Source organism: Coffea arabica, chromosome 1e, assembly GCF_036785885.1.
Source record: "Coffea arabica cultivar ET-39 chromosome 1e, Coffea Arabica ET-39 HiFi, whole genome shotgun sequence".
In the NCBI taxonomy this organism is placed as follows: Eukaryota; Viridiplantae; Streptophyta; class Magnoliopsida; order Gentianales; family Rubiaceae; genus Coffea; species Coffea arabica.
In genome coordinates, this window is record NC_092311.1 from 45,808,357 (window position 1) to 45,832,436 (window position 24,080).

Here is a 24,080-nt window from a genome sequence, read left to right on the forward strand (position 1 = left end):
AATTGCAATTCAATTGACAATGTAGGGACCCACTATCATCGCAGTACCGCGTCACATTGTATGACAAACTTGCTTTTGTTTTCCGCATTAATTTACGGAAAATATGGATGCAACCATTTTGTCACTTAAAGAAAAGGAATATGCACATGAAATCATAAGCCAAAGAATTGTGTGGACGGCCATGATGCGGTCACATTTAGGCCGCTATATTTAGAAGTTTTTGTAGAAAAATGTGCTGTAACGATTTGATGTACGTGAGATAAAAAAGAGATTGAAAAATATGTTCATCGAAAAAGTAAGAAATTTTTTAATCAAAACAAAGGAAGAAATGAAGTTAATTCATCTCAATTAACAGAAGTGAAAGGGAAAGTTAAATTCACATTCATCCATCTTAGATTTGCACATAGATAATACAAGTTATCAATCCCCATAATACAAGTCATTAATGCAATAGGATTAAATCTTGGCTCATCCCAAAGAGGAATGGCATCAAGAACATAACAGATAATCTGCTGCTAGTGTTGATTCTTTGTAGTTTGTGATGTCTAGACATAGTGACGCACTAACTAATCCTAAGACTGGACATTTGTTTAATCAACTTGTCTTATAGACAAATTAATCATCAAAGGGATTTGAAATTCCTCTTGAGAGATTTAAAATTCTTTTTTGAGCTTTAGGTCGAGGGTTCAAACTTCCTAAGATATGCTTTCCTTCCTCTTCACAATGACATGCAAATTACTAACCACAGGCATCTCATACTTGTAGAGAGAACAAGCATAAACTCAACACTCTCTTTAAAACAAACAGATGAGAATCTCTGTATTAATGAGGTGTAAATCCAAGAATCTGGTTCGTGTCTAATGTACAACAGGGCCCTTGTGAGGCCAGTCATTCTACATCTGCTGGTAAATGAGCGGCCGAGAACAGAACAAGGCCAAAGTAATAATACAGACATACCAGCCTGTCCAAAACTATAACAATGTATCCTGCCAATTGCTATAAATTAAATACCAGCTAGAAGCTATACAAAGAAATAGAATTCCAGTCCAAAAATTTCCCTATTGATGTCACAAAACTGAGAATTCTCCATATACTAACGCGTACAAGAAGAAAACCAGGATGGTGACTAATATCTGACTGTGAAGATCATCGCGGGATGAACTGTTATTATCAATCTGCCCAGCATTTACATATTCACTTTTCCCTGTACTTGGGGTTGCTGAGACATTTACTGGCGAGGAACCTGATTAGACATAGTTAGAAGTTTGTTAGGATAAATTACTGTTATAACCGTGATGGGAGATGGACTTTTCTTTACATGGTACAGAGAAACTTTATATGCTCAAGTTTTTAGCTCAACTGTCTACTCATGAATGAGCCCCCCAGCTGCATGACCGCCATCTAATATCAAAATTATTGACACATAATAATACTCTGTGTGAAAGCATAATAATAATCTTCTCAAGATCAAGAACCCCATAAGACAATATGTGATTATCGAGCTGCTCAAGTTATACTCGCGTAAAGCATTGAAGCAAGCTTAACATTCAGCTTCAGATCCCGAGTGGCTCAAGATTACATCCAATTTCCGCAAAAGGATACATGATATCAGGTCTTACCTAATGACCATAAATGCTCAATTACTTCCATGCCTAGGTCTAAAGTATGACCATATATTTAAGCTTTAGATATACAGAGACAAATCCATATCCGATTTATTCAGTGAGAAAAATAAACTAGTGTCTTCTTTCAGCTATTTACACTTCATAAAAAGAATAGACAAACCCCAAATTCTGCGAATCTTGAACTAAAAACTGAATTTCAAATGCATCTGTATCAGAGAAAACACTCACACTTTTAATCCAAGTTTCCCCTTTTAATCCAATCAGATAAATGATGAATAGAAGGCACTGTAAAAATCAAGTCAACGGCTGGAAAATGCTCTTGATATGGGAACTTACAGTCATAGTTAGCCCATCCAATCCTTTGGCCAGCCAAATCATAAACAACAATCTTGTCTTTCAGAACAAGGTCTGCATGAAAGGAAACAAATAATGAAGAAAAATAGGAAACAAATTCCAGTTTCATTCAGACATTTTCATGACAAAACAAGAGGACAAACCAGAAATACTGAACATGTATCTCTGGCATCACATTGAAGGCTCATACTAAATGATCAATCAGAGATGAATCCTTAACAAGGTTTCAGACATTGAAAAATCAAAGAAAAATTGTATTAGATAAAATTGTTGAAAGCCGGTTAGAAATGGCCCATCATGTGTATGACAAAAGACCGAAAGGCAAATAACAAGGATAAATCAGGAAAAATGTTCGACACAAGACAAGTGGCTAGCACACCTGGATGTGAACATTGCACCATAAGTTTGGATCTCCTCTGGAGTTAATCCAAAATATAGGGCCCATTTTGCTCATATAGTAATTTTTCATTTACCAATTTACAAGTCATATCTGCCCAATGGGGACTGAACCTGTCAAGGACTCACCTCCAAGAATTGTCAACCCTTGACCCTGAATTTTCTGAAAGCCGATGCACCAGACTGCTGCACCATTCTGCCAAAAATGAGCTGGCAAATCAATTTTATATGTACATGTGCAAGAACAAGTTTTCCAAGAACGGTCCTTTGTGAACATCAGGGAGATGGGAGCCTATCAAATTTGCACTAAATTCCTCATTCTCAACCAAAATATTGAAAATAATCAAATTTGAAACTTTAAGGGGCCAAATGAGGTACTCCAAAACAATTTCTGAAAACTTAGATCACAAATAAGTCAATTTTTATCAAGAGAAAAATATTTGGCAACTAACTTGGAACTGATGATCTGTAGGACCGCCATTTCACAAGCAATTTACATCAACAAGATCAATTTGAGTCAGAAAATGACAAAGTAAGGGTCTTTAGGGGTAAATTGTTAAATATGGGGAAGGACAGCATTCCAACTTCAAACCAGGTTAACTGAAAACTCTATCAATATTCACTTCAATATAAATTTCTACTCACAATGGAGTTCTGCTGTAAAAGGTAGTCCTGAGGATTTAACACCATTGACGCACCACCAGCGAAGTTTAAACTAACTTTGGGAAATATGTCAGAGACACTAAACAGAAAAAGAATACATTCGTCAGTTTTTAAGTATTATTATACTCCGTAATAGATAACAAAGGAATACTCAACAACATGGAAAAGTGGTTCACAAATCATTAATAATAACCTGGAGGTGGAGGTGACTAAATAACACTGACTTCCCCGAGAAACAAAAGCACGTACTGATTGTAGAACAATTTGATTAATCTGCAATGAAAACCATATTTTGAGTAAACTATTGATGCATGACACACTCACAGATGTGCTACCCTGTGCACGCCAATATTCATCTAGTGCAAAAACAACTAAGAAATGTCGCCCAACTCAAATGAGTCAAGCATCCGACAGGTTCCATAAAAACCTACAGCATCAACAAAAGGATCATAAGCCTCCTCTGCAAGGTATGCCAGAGTAGTTCCAGAATCAACAATAGTTCCTCGGGTGCTTGAAGTTGTAAATACTTGTGAATCAATAGGCACTGACTGCCCATTCACAGCAATGCTCTGAAGATTCAGATTGTAATGTGGCCTGAAAGAAAGAGAGAGTGTGAACCTGACTCCAATTCCAGTGTTCCAAAAAATCCAAAAAAACCACAATATAAAGATAAGAATTTTAGTATAGATTGAGAAAAATGGGGAGTGGGCAGTGAGAAAAATGAAGTACTAAACTAGCCTCATCTAGAATTCCATTTTCTTTTTTTTTATAACTCTAAGCTTGCAAACAGATTCAATACAAAAAACACAAGAGAAGAGAAGCAGGTGGCTGTCAATGGTTATCCAGCACAAATGCTTAAACTTAAGTTTGAATTTCTGTTAATTTATCTACATGGTTATCTACAAATGTATTTCATTAGTAGCCAGGGTTTTCTATTCTTACCACTATGTTTGGAAAAGATAATCCTGAATTTATTCGATTAGACACAGTAATTGTGTCTGACTTTTTATCGGTCAAAAGAATTACCCATGAAAAGTTATTGGCTCCATATTTCAAAATAGACACCTATCTTAAGTTTAAAAAATTTGAACGCATAATCAGAGCTCAACTGATCACTAAAAAAAGGTCCCTTTTACAAATAACAAATGGCTAAATTACTTTCCATGAACCATTACTACATGTCCAAATTGTCCAAAGAAATACCTCTTGATATTCAGTAATCTCACTTTTTCTACCCCAGGGATAGAAGGTGTTAGAAATTTGGGGAGTTTAGGTCACTGGGATTTGGTAAACCAATGCTCTCTAAGAGTAACAAACCCACAGGCCAAATTTCTGACATCTCAATTTCTAACCTTGACTTCCTTTCTCAATTAGAACTTAAATTCACACGCCAAAGCGGCTACTGCATTCCATTTTATCTGCCAAATTACATTTAAAATCCTTTATGAGAAGGATTCACACTGGCAGGCCATAAAGTATAGATATGGTTCTGGGTCTGCAACTCTGGACTAACAATTAACCACACAGCATAGGACACCATGCAATTTAATCCAATGGCTGCTCAACCAACAAAGCTGTAATTCCTATTTCTGCTAACTGTTGACATAAGCGCAAGCCAGACAATATTGGCTTCTATGAGGTCCATTGGACATCAATATCAACGAGAAGCTGTAGACATGAACAAGAAAGGATGCTGAACCTAATAAAAAAGCAAGACCTGAATGTTCCAATGCAGGATAGAAAATACATACTGTGACTGGACAAGGGGAGTGTAAACAATATTCGGGTGGATGACCTGACCAAGAACCAGGATACCTCCACCACCGTTACCTCCTTTCAAGCAATGAGAGAATGCGTTTGGTATCGCTCCTTGTGAAGCAAGTTGTGCAATCACAGACATACCTTGCTGCCCAAACCCAAAAATTCCATCAACTGCTCTATCAGACTTTGTCAAGTCACCAGTCTGTGATGTGCTACAACTGTCCACCAAATGTCAAGTGTACAACAGAGATGGTCAAGACAAATCTGCAAAACTCAAAACAATCTATAATTCAAATAATTCAGCTTTAGCTTACCCAAAGGCAACTTTAGCTGAAGAATTTGACGTCACAGAGTTACCAGCAATGGTATCAAAATGCATCAAGTCTGACACATAATACCCTGATGTCCCACTACCGTCTCCATACTGGAAAGTGTAACTGCATTGATTACCATTAGAACACTCCGAGTCAGAAGACTGAATTCCAAGCGCACATTTCTGGTCAGAACATGAAATCGGTGAAGCTGTCGGTGAACCTGACGGATCAAAGAACTCAAGCTGGATCTGTTAATAGAAACAAACTTTCACTGTCCAGAAGAATACTTCATGACAAAATCCAAAACAGGCAGTAAAAATTGAACACTTTTAAGGCAGAATTTGTGTAATTACCTGGAGTCCACTAGATGTAGGGCAACCATTGCAGGATGCGCAACTAACCCACAAAACATCACTTCCAGTATCAATCTGTACATAGAATTCTTTCGGTGGTGAACCTAGTAGAACTCTTGTAAAGTACAGCCTAAAAACCAAAAAATAATCATAAATACCATTAAGTTTTATTAATCTAACAACAAAATACTCCGTCTATCAATCACAAAGAGAAAAGCCAAAATCCCCACTAATTCTCACAGTTCAAAGAACTAAACATGCAAGATAGAGACAAACACCGCCAAAGCTCATTAAGTCTTCAATAGAAATGTCAAGCAAACAACTGTTGACCGAAGAAAAGGTAAAAAATTAATAAAAGTAACAAAAGTAAAGAACATATATTCACCAAATAATAAAGCGTAATTTGCTTAAATCTATAAAACAATTAAGCCAAGAAACCATCAAGAACATTACTTTAAGACACAAAGATACCTTAAATCTACACTGAAATATAAAACAACTAACAGAAACTGGAAAAAAAAAAGAGAGAGAGAAAGAGCGGCCATAATTCACATAATTATCAATAATTATAGAATTAATAAAGAACTATACCCAACAACAAAAGGGTCATAGGTGCCTTCAACAGGGAAATCAACAACTCCACCAAGAGAAGATTGCTGCAAGAACCGGCCGTGTCTGGACCGATCACGTGCCCGGAGTTCACCAAGTGGGACACCATGACTCGTCGGAAAGGCCCTCTCCAGCTGGAAGGTCAACCCCATTTCTCCACACAACACGATAGCCGCCGGAAAGACCACCCAGGCCAAAACCACCACCAACCCATATCTTCCGGCTGCCGCCACTACCATTTTTCCCCTATATTGGTTTCCCACTTCTTCCTATCAACTTTTTCTCTATTACAGTTAATAAAAATCAAGTCTTGGAAATTCAAATCTTGAAAAGTTCGATCCTGAGCCAACGGTTAAATAGGTGAATCGGGTCAATTGGGAGTTGGATATATGCGGGTATTTAGGTGTGTGGGTAGGTGTGATGTTTTGAAAAAGGAAGAATAAAATGAGGAAGCAAAGATTGAGGGAAGCTGCTGTTTATGAAGGTTATCTTCCTGTTCAGTCTTTTCTGGGAAAGAGAGGAGAGAAGAAAGTCCGGGAGCCAACAACCAGATAACAGAAGAAGATTCAAATCATTTTGATTACGTTGCATTTATATGAGATAAATACTTTTTATTTTTCTTTTTATATATTGTATATATGAAAAAGTTTTACCTTAGCAAGGAAGTAATTATATATTTCCTCAAAAAAAAGAAGAAAAGAACTATCACTGCCAACCCAAAAAAAAAAAGGAAAAAAAAAGTATATGTTTCCTCAAAAAGGAAAAGTGAAAAGAAAGAGAAAATACGCTACTAATGAGAATTTTTAGCAATTTGATTGCTGTCAAATATCATTATCAAAGATCTTTAATTTCTATGTGTTGGCTCTTAGAACAGTTGATATCATATGTTGACAACTGGCTACAGAAGCTTCTAAGTTTTGACGTGTATCTGGATGGATGAGTCAACAGTAGAATAATAAGGCAAGAAGAAGGCATAGTCAATCTTCATTCCATCTTTATCAAAACCAAAACACAAAACCAAACAAAAAAAAGAAAAAGAAAGAGGGACTCAGATACATGGGAATCTCTTGTTTTACTTTGGGGCAAACACCATTATTTTTTTTTTTGTTAAAAAAAAAATAAAAACTTTAATAAACAACTTGGGTTTCTCATGAAATATTAACCATTAACACAAAGGGAAAAAAAATGGGAAAAATCAAAAGTTTCTTTGGACAAAGTTACTAGCAGACTGAATGTCGGTCGAACTTTTCGATTACGATCATGTCAAGAAAATAATTCAGCATTGTTTAGAAAAGCAATTGTGATGGAAGAATGGTCAAAGCCATGTTGTGATTATCGTGTGTAATGACTACAAGGGATTAATATCATCGTGTTTTTTAGGCTTATACACTACTAACGCATGCAAAAGTGTCAACGCAGGGCAAAAAAGAAAATTGTTATGAATAGTAAGTAGTACAGCCCTCACTGTATCTAGAAAACTTTCTTGAAGGCCGGCAATTAGATGGTTAAGTACTCGTAATTATCATGTACTTGGTGAAAAGCCAAGTACAAAACTATTGCCTCAAAATGATTAAGACAATCAAAGAGGCAAGGGGCCCGACTAATGAGAAAGATTTAAAGCTTTCTTTTCAGAAAAAAAAAGTACTTACTGTTCAATTTACGGCTATATATTGAACTCGAACTTGTGTGGTATTGTCTATTACTAAATTAACGTTGCTCCCTCTCTCTCTCTTTCGCATGCTGTTTGAATTAATCATTTGGATTAATTTTTAATTTCGTCGAAAATCCTTGTGGCAAAAGTGCATTCTAGCTTTTCTTTCCTTTATCATTTTCTCTCTACATTGACTGCAATAATTTTCACTTCACTTTTAAGTTGGTGGGCTTTCCCTAAAATTGGTAGAAAGTGAGTTTATTAGCATTCAAATAACTGTTGTGTGCTGCATCTTTTTGAGATGCTAAAGGAGGCACGAAACTTCTTGATGGATGGGATCCTACTTTTTAGAGTTTGAATCACAATTATTCTTGATGTTGGGAGTCTAACTTTGCACTTTAACAAAAAACCAAGTGCTCATTTATATTTAATAAGTTTTACTTGCATAGTTGCATGGTCGGTCTTTTTCGAAAGAAGAATAAACAATGGCCACTTACATTTGATTTTTTGCTTTTGCTTTCTTTTGCTTTTGTAATTGTGAGATCAACTTTTAATGCTCAATCTCATTCTTGTCCAAATACTTGTTTCATCAAAGACAAAAAAAAAAAAAAAAAAAAAAATGCCGTCTACGATATGTTCTATGCCGCCTGTTTTCTTATTGATTGTTTTTGTACCATTAAAACCTGTGCTTTACATGGTCGCATATGTCGTACTCTTTTTAAAGCAAAAAATTATTAAAAGGTGATTGCTTTACTTTAATAAAGGCCACCTTGTAGTGGAGGTTTCTTAATTAATTAATTTGGTGTGAATACAACAATTTTAAGAGAGACATTTGGAAAGAAAAGGCAGAAGAAATAATACCACTTTTAACATTGGTTTTGGATCTTGCATCCCAACAACACACAAACTTTCATTCAGATTTAGATAAGCTATTAGCCATCTTTTCTCTGCCTCGATCACAAGGGTCAAAGAAGTTTGGATAGAGTATTATTTGAAATATTATTTGGAATAATTGCTGTAGCACTTTTTGTTACATGATGTATGTGAGATAAAAAGATAATTGAGAATATAAAAAGATGGGTCGGGAAATGTGTTTATGATGCAAGCGAAATATTATTTGAGATATTTGTGCTATCCAAACACTTTGAACATTGAAATCTCGACCTCAAATATATCCACATATTTTTTTTTCTTTTTGAGATTTAAATTGTATATAAGTTTCATATTTATGTATTTGTATCATGTTTGATCGATGTACTTACTGTTATTAGTACAGATATTGACATGAAATTATCATTTTTTTTTATATAAAAAGATTAGTTTTCAAGTATGTTTGTGAGAAGTGCAGGCCATGGTGAAACGGAACCTTTCATACTTACAATTACAAAGTCATACAATTTCGAAGCCTTGAAATGAAATATTCCTACCTCTGTTTCCTTTATTTTTCCCGGGCTAGGGCTAGTGACGCAAGGAGGAGTGATGCAGTTTAGAATTCAATTAGCACCCTAAAATACTTGCATTATTTGATCATCTTCTTTGCTCTCCTTAATACTTTCTGTTTATTTATTTCTAGTCTCCCTTGCCAAGTAAAACCGCAAGACAAGTGTCCCAGTCCAATTTGAAACATTCAGCTGATACAGTAGTAACTTCCCGAATTGGGACTTCCACAAAATTTTTATGATTCTGAGTCATACCCTTGGTCGGTTCACTTTTGCTTGAATTCAACTAATTCTGCAGTTTGGTCTTTGTTTATTTATTAGGAAAAAGGGATTGAACTTTCCCTGGTTGGCATTGGTAATATTTGGTCAACTGGGCTAATCTGTTGTGTTGCTAAAACGCGTTATACCTAAATGCGTAACAGCATATCGTTGTTGATAGAGAGTATATTTGTTTATCAGGAAATCTTATATACACTGACGGTGTATACACTATCATGGTTGAATATATGACATATATACAAAATTTGAGTTTCAATTTTAAATTCGAATTATACTATCACGGTTAGATATACGATACATGTGCAAAATTTGAGTTTCAAACTCAAATTCGGATTATGTGTTTTGTATCTAATGGTGAAAGTGTATACACTGTCAGTATATATTTATTGTGATTTTTTTTTTGTGTGTGTGTGAATGTAATTTAAAATTAATGACAGGCACATCAAATATTTGTTCTTTCTTTTTGGTTATAGAAGACAAGACATCATCAAGTTTAAGCCCTGTGGTCTGTTTGGCTTTGGAACTTTATACGTATGACGCAGTCAAGCATTAACCACACAGGTGTCCCTTTTCTTGCGAAACTATCAAGGAGGATCCAGAAACCATTGGCTGATTAATGAAATCATCTAATTGAAAGCCTATATCAAAGGAGGATTGAGTGTCTGATGAGTTTTGGTTTGGTAGGTGTGACTCATACTACGATTAAGGAGGGCAACGGGGCCGGGTTGGGGCGGGAGACCCGTTGCCTACAAATTCCCCCCGGCCCCGCCCCACTTCCCCTGTGATTGTACTCGTGGAACTAATAAAAATTTATTATATAATTTTATTATAGTTAAATTTTAGCAAATAATCAAGTACTAAAATATCAACACATCATCAAATTATTATTCATTGTAATTTCACAATTGAAACTTATAAAAACAAACAAACAGAAGTTATTTGAATACAATCCAACATGATGAAATAAATACAACTAAAGTAGTCGAGTTTTCACTTTTGGCACAAATACAATCACTAATTCATTATTGTGCTTGTGCTTTTTTTTTTGAGAAAAAAATGTTATTGTATTAAGTATAATTAGAGATTTAGTATAAATGTATTAGTAAATTTAGTATAACCAATTAATAATTTGTATTAGTATATATATATAATTATTAATATAATTGATAATATCAATTACATTACATATACTAATATACATTATATAATATATATAACTAATAATATCATTATCATAAGTTTGTAACTAATTAAATTATATATTATATTTATTTTTTTTAAAGCGGGTGGCGTTTCTAAGCGGCGGGGAAAAAATTTCCCTTGCCCCCTCCCCATTAGCCCTCCATGGGGCGGGTGGCCGTGCCATTGCCATCCTTAACTACGATAAAGGACCTATATCTATCATTATGAAGATCAATAAAGATGCATTCATTTTTTTTTTTCTTGATGGTCGGTTTGCTGGATTATTTGGTAGTTGACCGTTTGTGTATTATAAGAATAGACAAAATTTTGTGTATTAATAAATAAACAATATCTCGATGATCGATTGCTGTATTAATAAACAACATTTGTGTACTGCAAAAAAATAGATATGTGGAAAATTCAGAAAAAAAAAATGCAAATGCAGCCTCATTTATATTCTTATAATTGGCTTAACACTCGTGTACAAAAGAATAACAATCAACTCCTGAGATTACTAGTCTTATATTGCTGAGACAACATAATGCAGAGCAAAATAGTCTACATGCTTCCATGATCATTGTACTCAGAGAAGTATGAGAAAAAAAAGCCCTTTTTTTCCTTCACGAAATTATAAATTTGCTCCGAGTCTGAGCATAATGGTGTTTACAAACATCGCATGCATGCCAACAATTAGTTACAAATTCCATATGTATGGGAGCTGTTGGCAAAGCAACTGATTTGAATGGTTCTTCTTTCACTTAACGGTTCATTGGTGCATCAATTTGTAAGTATATGTGTACTGAAAATGGGCCTGGCGTATGCCATTACCAAACTTGTTTGTTAAAGAGCAGTAGTGCTAATGATCAACTCAAATCCACCGGGCTATACTCAGCCAGCCCAGTGGGTAACTACACCAGAGAGACCGACGAGAGGGCCATTAAGGAGCTCAATGGCCTCCAATAAGAAATAAACCCTTTTAGAGTCCATCCAGTGATAGGGTAGAAAGCTCAAGCCTCCAAGCAGATCTAGCCTTCCTCTTCTTTCACTTAAAACAAGAGGAAAGAAATTTGGTAGTCGGGCCTTTCAGATGAGATTTTGGGCAGGGTTGTCAAATTCAAACTGTGCATGGTAATGGTAAAGTTTTTTTAATGCGAAAGTAAGTGTGTGTGTGTGTGTATATATATATATATATTCAAGTAAGAACGTTTTAACAGATTATAAACTGATCAATTCTTAAGGTTCTTTTCAGCTTATGGTTCGTTAGTGTAACAAATTTTTGATCGAGTAGCTAATAAATGTTCCAAAACGTTGTATGGTATGTTTGTCTTTCTCAAAAGAACATTGCTGTTGCACTAAATTTCTAGCTATTATATTGTCTTTCACAAGGAACAAGTAATTCCCAGGGCCTTTTTTTTAAAAATTTTTCTGTAAGGTGAACTAAGAAGGAGAAAATTCGTAATTATGAAGCAAATTCGTCTATTATATTTGTCATTTGAAATAATGCCATGATTTAACCCAAAAAAAAAAATTATGGGTGACTAGTATGCAATGAATGCTATATTTTTCACGTAGTATACAACTACCATCGAGGTTTGTAGTGGCATGCATCGAGTTGTACATGACTAGACTACGTGAGATGGTAACGAGAACAATTCATGAGTTCTTTATTTATTTATTTATTTTGGTATAAACCACAGGTGCTCGCATCCGTTTTACGGTCTGCGATTAATCCTGTTCGAACCGGGTCGAACCCCATAGGAGGGTAGCTCTCCCAACGTCATTTTTTCCATTCCCATGGAAGTTCTTTATTAGCTTGCTTTAAACAATTAACTAATATATAAGCATCTAAAGAATAAATTTATCAGGTATGGATACGGAATCAATCCATCTGAAACGATCTATTGAGTAGAAGCATGTTCTGAATTGGAAGGAGATTGAGCATTGAAAGTTAAATGTCATCACTTAAGGGTTAGGTGTCCAATGACGACGCTCGTTAATATACCCATATTACATATAACTTACTATTGAAAAAACGTACAAGTAATTATTACCTTTTTCCTTATATTTATACATTTTTTCTTTTTTCAATCAGCAAATTAGCAATAATTGCAAGATAAAGTGGCAGTAGAAGTCACTAATTCAATCTTCAGAAAGGTGAAAGATAAACGAAGAACGCCTTTGGAGAAGAAGGAATTCTGGTATTATTCAGTAATGATCAAGAATGATCAAGAGTGCAGACTGATCAAGGACTGATAGCAACAGCGAACTCGCATCTTTTTTGAACTTATTTTACACGGGGAGGACAGATAACAGGCTTTGCCACTCGCTGAAGCCTAACTAGCACAGTAACTCTCTTGTCACTGACTTTTTTTTTTTGACTAATTAACTTGTAACAATCAATCAAGAAAATGAAGATCACTGACATAATGTAACATTGCATGAGTTAGTTCATCTATCTTACTTATTTCATAAGGACTAGCTGATGCATTTAAGTATTTTACATGATTTTTTTTGAGCAATTGCCAATATACACCACACACACGGATATATATATATGTATGTATTGCGATTGATCTTTTTGACTTATAGATGATGATCAGGCAATGAAATAATGATACTATGCATTACCATTACTGTGCTTGATTTTAGGAAGACTAAACTTGACTCAACTTTTTTGCAGGGTCTCACTACAATGATAGTTTATATACAATAAGAATAGAAAGGAAAAAAAAAATCAATTACTTAAACCTGAAATCAATATAACCAATGAAAAAATTTCAAATCGAACCGATGACCGATTTTTTTCATTATATACGCGTTTAGAACATTTATATATACTCTGGGAATTTGTAGATTACTTTGCCTGATAATTTAGATTAAACTTCTTGCAAAACTAACATTAATGTTCTAAAGCTCCATATGATCATACACTACACGAAAATTGATCATTAGTATGAAATAACACAAAGCATGCAATATTGCTATTGGTATGAAATAACTCCTTTTTACGGAGTATGTATAATGCAATGAAATGATACAAGGAAGGAATGGCCACTGGCCATTTGGTCCAGTGGTCATCACCTTCCCTGCCTCCCACAAATTTGCCACAATTTGTGGTGGTCTTAATTGACCTTCATCGATGGAGTCTGTACTCACATCGAACCCCCTTCCCTTCCCCTTAGACTAGACTAAATTAGATTATAGGACATCTATCGTTGCGACAAAAAAAAAAAAAAAGATACAAGGAAGGAATGGATACAATGGGGTTTCTGTAATTTGCATGTGCTTTTGGTCTCTTGCCTTCAAGGGCTACCACTTATCACCCAGACCTGTGACGGAGGCAGAGAGACCGTCAGCGACGGAGCTTGGATTTGTTGCTGTGGGGTGGAGAAAATTATCATTTTCCGTGTAATTCAAAGCTATGACTTTTATATTATTTTGTCTAATGGATAACTATCTAATCTTGATATGTGATTGCATCTCAAAGTAATGAATATTAAATCAAATTTCTGTCACAACAAGTTTTTTGTATCGATATATTATTTTCAAAAACTAATTTAATTTAGCTGCATGAAACACAAGAACAAAGCTGCTTATTCATTATTAGTTCTAGACCTGCACAAGTTATTTGTTGATGTAGATAGCTACTATGTCCCTGTCCTCACATTCTTACAATCTATAGGGAAACAATTACAAACTTTGAAAAGCAATCATCTTTCAAAAAACAAATTGAAAATACACAAAAAAAATGCAAATTTTGATTATTTTCTAATTTCAGACTTTCAAAAACAGTCATATCCCAAAATGTAAATTAAAAATTTAGAGATAATATTGCTCAGTAGATGTACATGTTGGTTTTGTGTTTTTGGAAGAGAACTCTAGCAAATATACAAATTTTTTAGTTTCAACTTCGTATACACAGCATAATTAATCTTATAGACATTAACAACATATAGAATATCATGGCTAGATACACAATACATATACAAAAGTATATTTCAAATTTAAATTCAAATTAGTTGTCATCATCCAATAATGATACTGTATACGCTGTTAGTATATAAAAGATTAATCCTATGTATTTGAAACTAAGTACTTAAATTTGAAATTTTGTAAATAAAAGGTGAAGATTTAAATGAAATAATTAACTAATAGGTGGATGGATGCAGTTTAGCTTTAAACAAATTTTTTTCTTGATGTAATGTACAAAGCTTAACATGTCAATATGGGACCAACTCTACTTTGCATGTTTGAATTTATATCATTTTTTAACTTTACACCCTAAAATTTAATTTTGGACACCTTGTTCCTTAAACTCTCAATTTTGGACACTTTGCACCCTACATTCTTAAATTTGTCCCATTTAAATCCAATCAATAACAATTTTAACAAAATTAACAGCATAGAGGACCCAACAAATCAATGTCAATTTATAGAAAGTGGTCAAAATTGCCAAGCTATTGCAGTAAAAATAAAACAATATATTTCATTAATTTGGACCATCTTTTATCTCATTAATTTTACCAATAATATTAGTGATTATGATCATATAAATCAATAAAAATGTATTTAAAATGGTTAAAAAGCCAAGGAATCGTGCTTGGGTCATGACATTATCATTAATTTTCACCTTCCTTTATTTTGTTAATTTTGGGAATGTAATTATTGATTGTACTTAAATATGAAAAATTTGAGAGTAGAAGGTGGAAAATGTCTAAAATTGAAATTTAGGGTGCAAAGTAAGAGAGTAATACAAGTTTAGGGGTGCAAAGTGGAGTTAGACTTGTCAATATATAATGCTAATGCAATTAATGACATTAACTTTATGGATTAATTGGTGAAATGGCTAGGTCAAAAATATCAAAGAAAATTAAAAGTTTATATTTCCATAGAGAAAAGCCAGGTCAAAAAAAATATCAAAGAAAACTTGCAGTTAATACTTAATAACACTTTTAATGACATTAACCTTATGGAAGGGGGCAAATGAAATTTTATCAGGATCCCCCGTGGGTTGGAGGAGAGGGGGAGGGGGTGGAGGGAGTGAAAGACTTTCAAAGAAAATTCTTAAAATTTCTTAGGGACTAAAGAAAAATTCTCAAAACTTGGTTTAGGGGGCATAACCTAATAAGCTATTCCTATTATCTTTGACTCATATGTAGTACATATTCATTCGTAACGGAAACACAATCCGCCATCCGATCATGCCAACTTTTAAGCAGCTTGAATACTAAAACACATTAACTTCAAAGATAACAGCAACCGAAGTTAGCCAATCGGCGGCTCCTAAATACCTCACGCGTTACATTCAAGAAGTAAGGTCTTACAGTTTCCAAAACATGAAATTTCATACAGCCCAAGTATATATACACATACAAGCCAAATACTATCATCAGGGTCTACACATCTCCAGCTTCAAACCCAAAACAAAACTATATCGTTTAATTCAAATACATTACAAGTCACAAAACGAAGTAGATACATTCTTAAGAAGATATAAGCAGCTCAGATTTCTCAAACCTCAAGACCTGTCAAGAAAAACAAATAAACGTGGGGTAAGCTAAAGCTCAGTGGTGCCCCAAAATCATGCAATCACTCGAAACAATTAACACGTATTGATTCGACTGAAGTAAACAAATAGGGAGGCGATAATTCCCAAGTGTACCTTAGACTGGTCAAGGGATTCACCCAACGACGTTACGTCCTGAACTTACATTATTATTATAGACTCGTCGAGGGATTCACCCAACGACTTTTCGTCTAGCACTTGATTTACCATTATTGACTCGTCGAGGGATTCACCCAACGACTTTTCGTCTAGCACTTGATTTATCATTATTGACTCTTGATTTATCATTATTGACTCGTCGAGGGATTCACCCAACGACTTTTCGTCTAGCACTTGATTCATTATTATTGACTCGTCGAGGGATTCACCCAACGACTTTTCGTCTCGCACTTGATTCATTATTATTGACTCGTCGAGGGATTCACCCAACGACTTTTCGTCTCGCACTTGATTCATTATTATTGACTCGTCGAGGGATTCACCCAACGACTTTTCGTCTAGCACTTGATTCATTATTATTGACTCGTCGAGGGATTCACCCAACGACTTTTCGTCTAGCACTTGATTCATTATTATTGACTCGTCGAGGGATTCACCCAACGACTTTTCGTCTCGCACTTGATTCATTATTATTGACTCGTCGAGGGATTCACCCAACGACTTTTCGTCTCGCACTTGATTCATTATTATTGACTCGTCGAGGGATTCACCCAACGACTTTTCGTCTAGCACTTGGATTCACATACAAACAAAAAAAATGCTTTACACAAGTCACCACTCGAACGACTAGTGTGGTAAAGTACACACCGCTCACTTCGATGGATCAAAACCAATTTTTGCGATTATCACACTTAAATTCAAGGAAGCACTTAATCATGTAAGAATAGAACAAACAGGGACACTCACCAAGAGTGGAGTTCAGATATCAAGTTGGGAATCGAATTCCGCGTCCTCGCAATATCCTCAGTTAAGAGCTCAGCTCACACGATGGTTTGCTGCAACATTTTCCTCTCGGCTGGCTATGGAAGTAAAGTATGGCTGGCTGAGTTTGGTTTGCGTAGGCTGTGAAGTTGGTGGGTGTGGTTGAGCTCAGCTGGTGGAGGTCTTGGAAGTGCAGAGTGGTGTCCGATTCTCTCCCCTCAGCTCACGGACAAAACAGAAACGAAGAGCTCGCAGTTACCTTTCCTTCCTCTCGGCTGTAAGTGCAGCTCTCTCTCCTTCCCCTCGGTCGATGATTACACGGTGGGTAAATGGGGTTGTGGTTTTGGGGAATGATGGTGTAGAGAGTAAATGGAAATGGTGTGCGGTATTGAGGAGGTTGGAGTCGCGGTTTTCTTCTGAAGAATGGTGAAGTGGAGAATGTTTTCATTCGTCCAAATGGAATGCTGGTGCTATAAGGTTGTCCGAGAATTGGTTTTGTAATTGCATGGTGATTTTGGAATAGTTCAAGGGTAGTTTAGTCCTTTCACATTTTCACCAGTTATCTCCTTGGGTCCTTAGTTCTAATTAAATTCCAAAAATTATCCCCAAGTGTGATTTGAATGCCTAATTATACACTAGTCCTACAAGACCTTAATTATCGTAAGCCTTATGTCCTAAGTATATCTAGGATACTTATATCGTTTTTGCCCAAAATTTATCGGTTGCAATTTAGTATTAATGTTCCTATTAAATCATACACTCTTACATTATTAATTAACTTATTAAAATCAAGTTTGACCTTGTTATATAAATCTAACATTTAACATTCTTGTTATTCGTTTATCCATTTATATCAATGTTCATTGGCTTAATCATTATTAGCACTCGAGGTTAACAACTAATTGGAATTCAAATTATTTGTTTTTAGGATAGTAAGGTTATCGACTCAAGTGTCATTAATTTGTTTGAGTCAAGGAAATTAAGTATTCTAGCAATTCATGTTAAGATGAATAATTTTATCTAACTCTAGGATATTAGTTTAGTCAAGCAAAACCAAGAACTTCGTAACTTAGGAAATCATATTATTCTTCACATGATCTATTTTTACATTCTTAATTGAAATATGGAAGCAAAAGTAATGCTAGAATTTATTAAGAAGTAAAGGAATTTACTTTTAAAGAGTAAACTTAATATAACTCAAGAGTTATTACTTTAGTGTAACGAAACCGAATAATTCAATATTAGGCACAATTATATTATGTAGTTCATAGAAATTATCTTTACACTTTTATTTCAAAACAATTAATTACAATACTAGAATTCAAAGAAATTAATTATTAGATCAACGAAATAGTTTACCATATAAACATGAAGTTAATGTAACAAACTAAGAAGTTTAGTAGTTTGGCACAATTCTTTTATTTTGCACCTAACGTTTAATTCTACGTACTTATTTAAAAACAATTATGATGTGATTAGAGATCAAATCCAGAAAAGTAGAACCGAAAGTATCAAGTTTAGCTTTTGAAAGATAAAAGTGAAGAGCCAATAGTGAGATCTTGAAGATTAGTGCCAATTCTGTACTTAAGATGAATAATTTTACTAGTCATTCAATGGTAAATGGAATATATGCCATCTCTTACCCAAAATAATGGTTTAGACATAGAATTGAGTGAAATAGTAGTTTAGACAGGAACTATGCAGTTGTGAACAGCTTTAAACCTTGAGGAGAGTCTTTAAAACTGAGGTGAGATAAGTTGACGAATTTTACTAGTCTTTAAAACCTGTGACGACCCCACTTCCCCCTAAGGCGAACCAGAGGGTTGGCGGGCCGTCTGCCCAGCTCTCGCCAGGACTCACGCACGCACACTAACCCGGATCCTTCCGAAGAATAACCTAATCTGTTACAAAACAACTTTTCCCAGATAGGATCATCCTTAAATCTACATTAACTTCAGAGATAGCAGTAAAGAAGATAGCCAGTCGACGGCTCTTATACATCTCACGCGTTACCTCTAAGGTATAAGGTCGTACCAATCCGGATATATACTGTCACACACCACGATTACAACCATACAAGCCAAACATAATAATTAGGGTTTAAACATTTTCCAGCTTCAAGTGGCAATCCAAAATAACCAATACGTTTTTCAATTCACAATACAATACAACGGTAAACTGCAGTCTTAAGATTCAAGTACAAATTAAAAGAAATCAGCACTGCTCAGATTTCTCAAACTTCAAGACCTGTCAAGGAAAACAATTAAACGTGGGGTGAGCTAAAGCTCAGTGGTGCCCCAAAAACATGCAATCAATTAAAACAATTAGCACGTATTGATTCGACTGAAGTAAACAAATAGGAAGGCGATAATATTCGGATATACCTTAGACTGGTCGAGGGATTCACCCAACGACATTACGTCCAACACTTATATTTATAGACTGGTCGAGGGATTCACCCAACGACTTTACGTCCACCGCTTGATTATTATAGACTGATCGAGGGATTCACCCAACGACTTTACGTCCAGCACTTGATTGTTATAGACTGATCGAGGGATTCACCCAACGACATTACGTCCAGCACTTGATTGTTATAGACTGATCGAGGGATTCACCCAACGACATTACGTCCAGCACTTGATTATTATAGACTGATCGAGGGATTCACCCAACGACTTTACGTCCAACACTTATAGCAAGCGCAAGCAAAATATTCACGAAAAACACTTCACACAAGTCACCACTCGAACGGCTAGTGTGATAAAGTACACACTGCTCACTTCGATGGATCAAAAACTAGTTTTGCAAATTATCACATATCGAGTCAAGAAAGCACTTTAACCAAGTAAGCATAGAACAGGCAGGGACACTCACCAAGAGTGAAGTTCAGATGTCAAATTGGGATTCGAGTTCCACTTCCTCACGATACCCTAAAATAACAAATATTGAAACTATAAGTTTTTACTCCGTTTTTAAGCTTATAGACATTGAGGTATAATTACATACTACTAATTCACTTTCCCTTAGGAAATCAAGAGTCCCTTGGGTTAATACGTGACAAAGTAGAAGGATTGTTTCCTATAGTTTTCATTAAGATACTTTTCCTGAAAAAAATAACTTGTATTACTTTCTTGAAATAAATCGACAAATCTCTTAATATCCACGTTAGGAAGTTACTTTGAACATTTCTTTAAAGCTATGGTTTTTGCAAAATTATTACTAAACTATTTTACCTAAAAATAAGGTTTCTTGCCGAGTAAGTTTCTCAAGCTTTTCACTAAAATTAGTAAAACTCGTATTTTGGAACTTTTCCTATAGTTAACTATCCAAGTGCAAAGCTTAAGGAAAGAAAAGGAGTTAAAATAAGACTTAAAGTTTTCAAAAGCTATAGAACTTATTTACTATAGCTATCAAGGCTAGTTTGAGCTAAAGGAAATTATCGAGTTGGAAAATTTTTAGGCAAAGCACTAGATATGGAGTTTTATAATATAATACTAGCTGGAAAAATATTTTTGATTAATTTGACCACAGTTACTCGAGTTCGCTAAGTCGATACAACTTCCACAGCTCCGATTCCGTTTCGAAATCATAATATGAATCAAAATGTGGTAAAAATCACATAACAAATTACTAGGACTTCGTCAATCATTAGCCTTAAATTTCAACAAGTGCATTTCCGAATAAACTAAAATGATCAACCAAGGCTTCATCAATCATTAGCACTTGGTCTCAGCAAACCCAACATAAGCAAGTAAAAGTAAAAGTAAAGCTTCCAAGACATTCCAGCAATTCACTTTCATCACACCGTGGTACTTATAAAGTCATTCAAATGGCCAAGGGCTTCATCAATCATTGGCCCTTGACGACATTAGTTACTTCCAACCACAATTGAATCAAGAATTTGAACCACAAGTAAGATAAAATCTCAATCCAAATTCAAGTTTAGTTTCTCAAAGAAACAGGATATTCATGCAAAACAGTCTACTTTAAACATTCACAGGCAGCGATACACATGGAGGAAAAATACGAAATCTCTATAGGTCAAAGGTCTATGATTCTAGTTTCAAATACCACTGACGGTGCCTTAAACGGATTTTCCTACACCAAGATATAAACATTTTATCGAGACTGGTCAGGGACATCCGAAAATCTGGAGTTTCATTTTCCACTAATGAAAAACTCCTTTTTTTTTTTCTTTTAACACCAACATGTTTTTATTTCAAACCGTCCATGCATTCCTTATAGATTCCCAAACAACATATTCCAGGCATTTTATCCATTATATTTTCAAGAAAATTTCCAGAATCCAAGTTGATAATTCAACTCAATATTCGGCAATCACAAGAGAATTTCCAGCAATTGTATACTAGCGTTTTTGGTTCCAACTTTATATGTACTAATTGGTTCGTTGCTAAACAAATTGTATATCTTGAAATTTGCATCTCTTATGAAATTCTGAGCCACCATAATCCAAGGAAATAAAATAAATTTCCAGAAACAAATTACAATTTTCCCAACGATATTGAAATTCTGGATCATACCCCTTCGGCTATCACCCAAAATTTCCAGCAACCAATCTACTTTAGTTCGAATTTTTCCTTGGTTTAAGTATGGTATTAGGTACTCAATTCAGCGTTTAAACACTTAGCTAAATAGTTGACATTTTTAACTCAAAAATTGAATTCAATTAGCAACTACAAATTTCCCAAAAATCCAGAAATTCTCCCATGAGCCTCGGTGATCATGCATGAACCACTTTCAAATTTTCCTTTTTATTTTTCTGGTTTAGGCCATCTCATTGCTACATGCACAGCTTAACTGATTAGTTATTGACTAATTAAGCACAGGGATCAATTCAGAGGGTCACATTTAGGCAAGTTAAACTTACATTTTCTGCTCAAGCTCACGGCAACATTACTACATCAAAACAGAATTTCTTATGTTCCTTGGTTCATCATCCGAAAGTTCCAAGTTCCCATGCAAAGCTTTGAACAATTTAATTAGTTAGTGATTAGTTAATTAAACATCACAACAAGCTCAGAATAACAGAGTTTGATCATCTAAGGTAGCATCATTCCAATCAGTCTCGGATGAAGCACTATCGCACATCAGAAAATTTTTGCTGTTTTTGTAACTACCATCCGAAGTCTAATAATCAACATGCAAGATTTTAAGTTAGCTCCAGAACCCTCTAATCAACTCAAACTAGATCAAGAAGTACCTCTGCTAATGCTCCGTTCACGCACGAACAAATCTGGGCAGAATTATTTCCCTAGGCTCGCGACTGGTTTGGGGTTGTCTTGGCTGAGCAGATGGTGGAGCTGTGGTGGTTGTTGCGGCTGGAAAACTGGGTGTAGCTTGCGGATTTCAGCTCTCCTACCTTGCTCCAGCTGCTGATCCGAAAGGGAAATGGTGTTGTGGAGCTGAGGTGAGAAGTTGGATTGTGAAGAAAAGTGGAGGTGGAGCCGCGGTTTTGGCAATGGAGGTAGAGTGCTTGTGCGGTTGTGTGTTGGAGTGGGAAAGAAATGTATTGGCCGAATGTGAGGTGGTGACAGACGGTTATTTCGTGAGGTTGTGAGGGTAATTTTGATCTTTTCACTTGCTCTCCTAATATCCACTCCTAATATCCACTTAAGTCCCTATTTCTAACTTAATCTAATTCCAAAATTTATCCCAAATGTAATTTGAATACTTAATAATATACTAATCTCGCAAAGATTTGATTATCGAGATTTTAACGTCCTAAGTATACTAAGTGTACTTGTAATGGTTTTGTCTAAAATTATCAAATGCAACTTAATACTAAGGTTCCTATTAACTCTTAACATTATTAACGATTAAATTAGCTATCGGAATTCAAAGAGTTTGTTTTTAAGCAATAAAATTACTCTAACTCGAGAAATATTAATTTAGTGTAACAAAACCGAATAATTCAATATTGGGCACAATTATATTATTATTTTTTTTTTACATAGAAATTATCTTTACACTTTTATTTCAAAACAATTAATTACAATACTAGAATTCAAAAAAGAAATTTAATTCTTAGATCAATGAAATAGTTTACCATCGAAATATGAAGTTAATGTAACAAAACTAAGAAGTTTGGTAGTCTAGCACAATTCTTTTATTTTGCACATAACGTTTATTTCTATGTACTTATTTAAAAACAATGGGACTTAGTGCTAAAATTTATTAAAGAATTAAAATGCAAATAAAATATGCACTGATATTTATATGTATATTTTCAGGGTTCTCACATCCTCCCCTCCTTATAATGAATTTTGTCCTCAAAATTCACACTTTCTTGAGAAACAAATCGGAATACTTTTTCTGTATTTCTTCTTCTTACTCCCAAGTTGCTTCTCCGGAAATCCAAAATTCTAACACTTTTGCTCTGAAATCAAGCTTAGCATGATGATGAGTTAGAAAATTCATTCCTATAATAACATCATAACCTTTTATATCCACTCTGATTAGATCCACTAGTATTTTATGCCCTCCGATCCAGAATTCGCAATTATTATGAGTTAAGCTACTGATTATATTCTTATCACCCATTGGTGTTTGGAATTGAGTTGGTTCGAGAATTTATTTATTTATTTTTTTTTTCAACATTATAACAAAGTAGACGCGTAGTCATCAAGTTTCATACACACAATATGAGTCACATTGCACACCAATTTCATACAACTTCAAGAGCCAAACAATTCACGAATACATTCAATATTTTCATACATAACTCAAACTTCAATCTTTATAAACACGAAAGAAAACAATTCAATAATACGCAAATTATTATAACCACATAACTAATAGCTCAACCCCTTAGTTTAGATTCAACTTAACCTTAGTGGATTGTAGATCTACCACGTCTAATATTAAATCGAATAACATGATCATTACTTAAGTACATCAATGACTCTTAAGTATTCTAAATGATCTCAAACATTTCATACATTGG

The 24,080-nt window shown here is 34.8% G+C and overlaps 1 protein-coding gene and 1 long non-coding RNA gene across 2 annotated transcripts; both read right to left on the reverse strand.

Annotated features, from left to right (window-relative positions):
* Positions 1–793: 793 nt before the first annotated feature.
* LOC113706835 (aspartic proteinase 36) lies at positions 794–6,589 on the reverse strand. The gene is made up of 10 exons (XM_027228864.2): positions 6,058–6,589; positions 5,467–5,596; positions 5,114–5,361; positions 4,790–5,017; positions 3,470–3,632; positions 3,232–3,311; positions 3,021–3,117; positions 2,505–2,571; positions 1,962–2,033; positions 794–1,243 (listed from the first exon to the last, which is right to left on the reverse strand). Exons 1-10 carry the CDS (start codon positions 6,312–6,314, stop codon positions 1,068–1,070), a joined length of 1,518 nt encoding a protein of 505 aa, XP_027084665.1. The 5' UTR covers positions 6,315–6,589; the 3' UTR covers positions 794–1,067.
* A 12,611-nt stretch (positions 6,590–19,200) lies between these two features.
* On the reverse strand, positions 19,201–22,984 carry LOC140010754 (uncharacterized). The gene is made up of 3 exons (XR_011817870.1): positions 22,338–22,984; positions 19,991–20,046; positions 19,201–19,360 (listed from the first exon to the last, which is right to left on the reverse strand). It is a non-coding gene; the product is annotated as an uncharacterized lncRNA (long non-coding RNA).
* Positions 22,985–24,080: the final 1,096 nt, after the last annotated feature.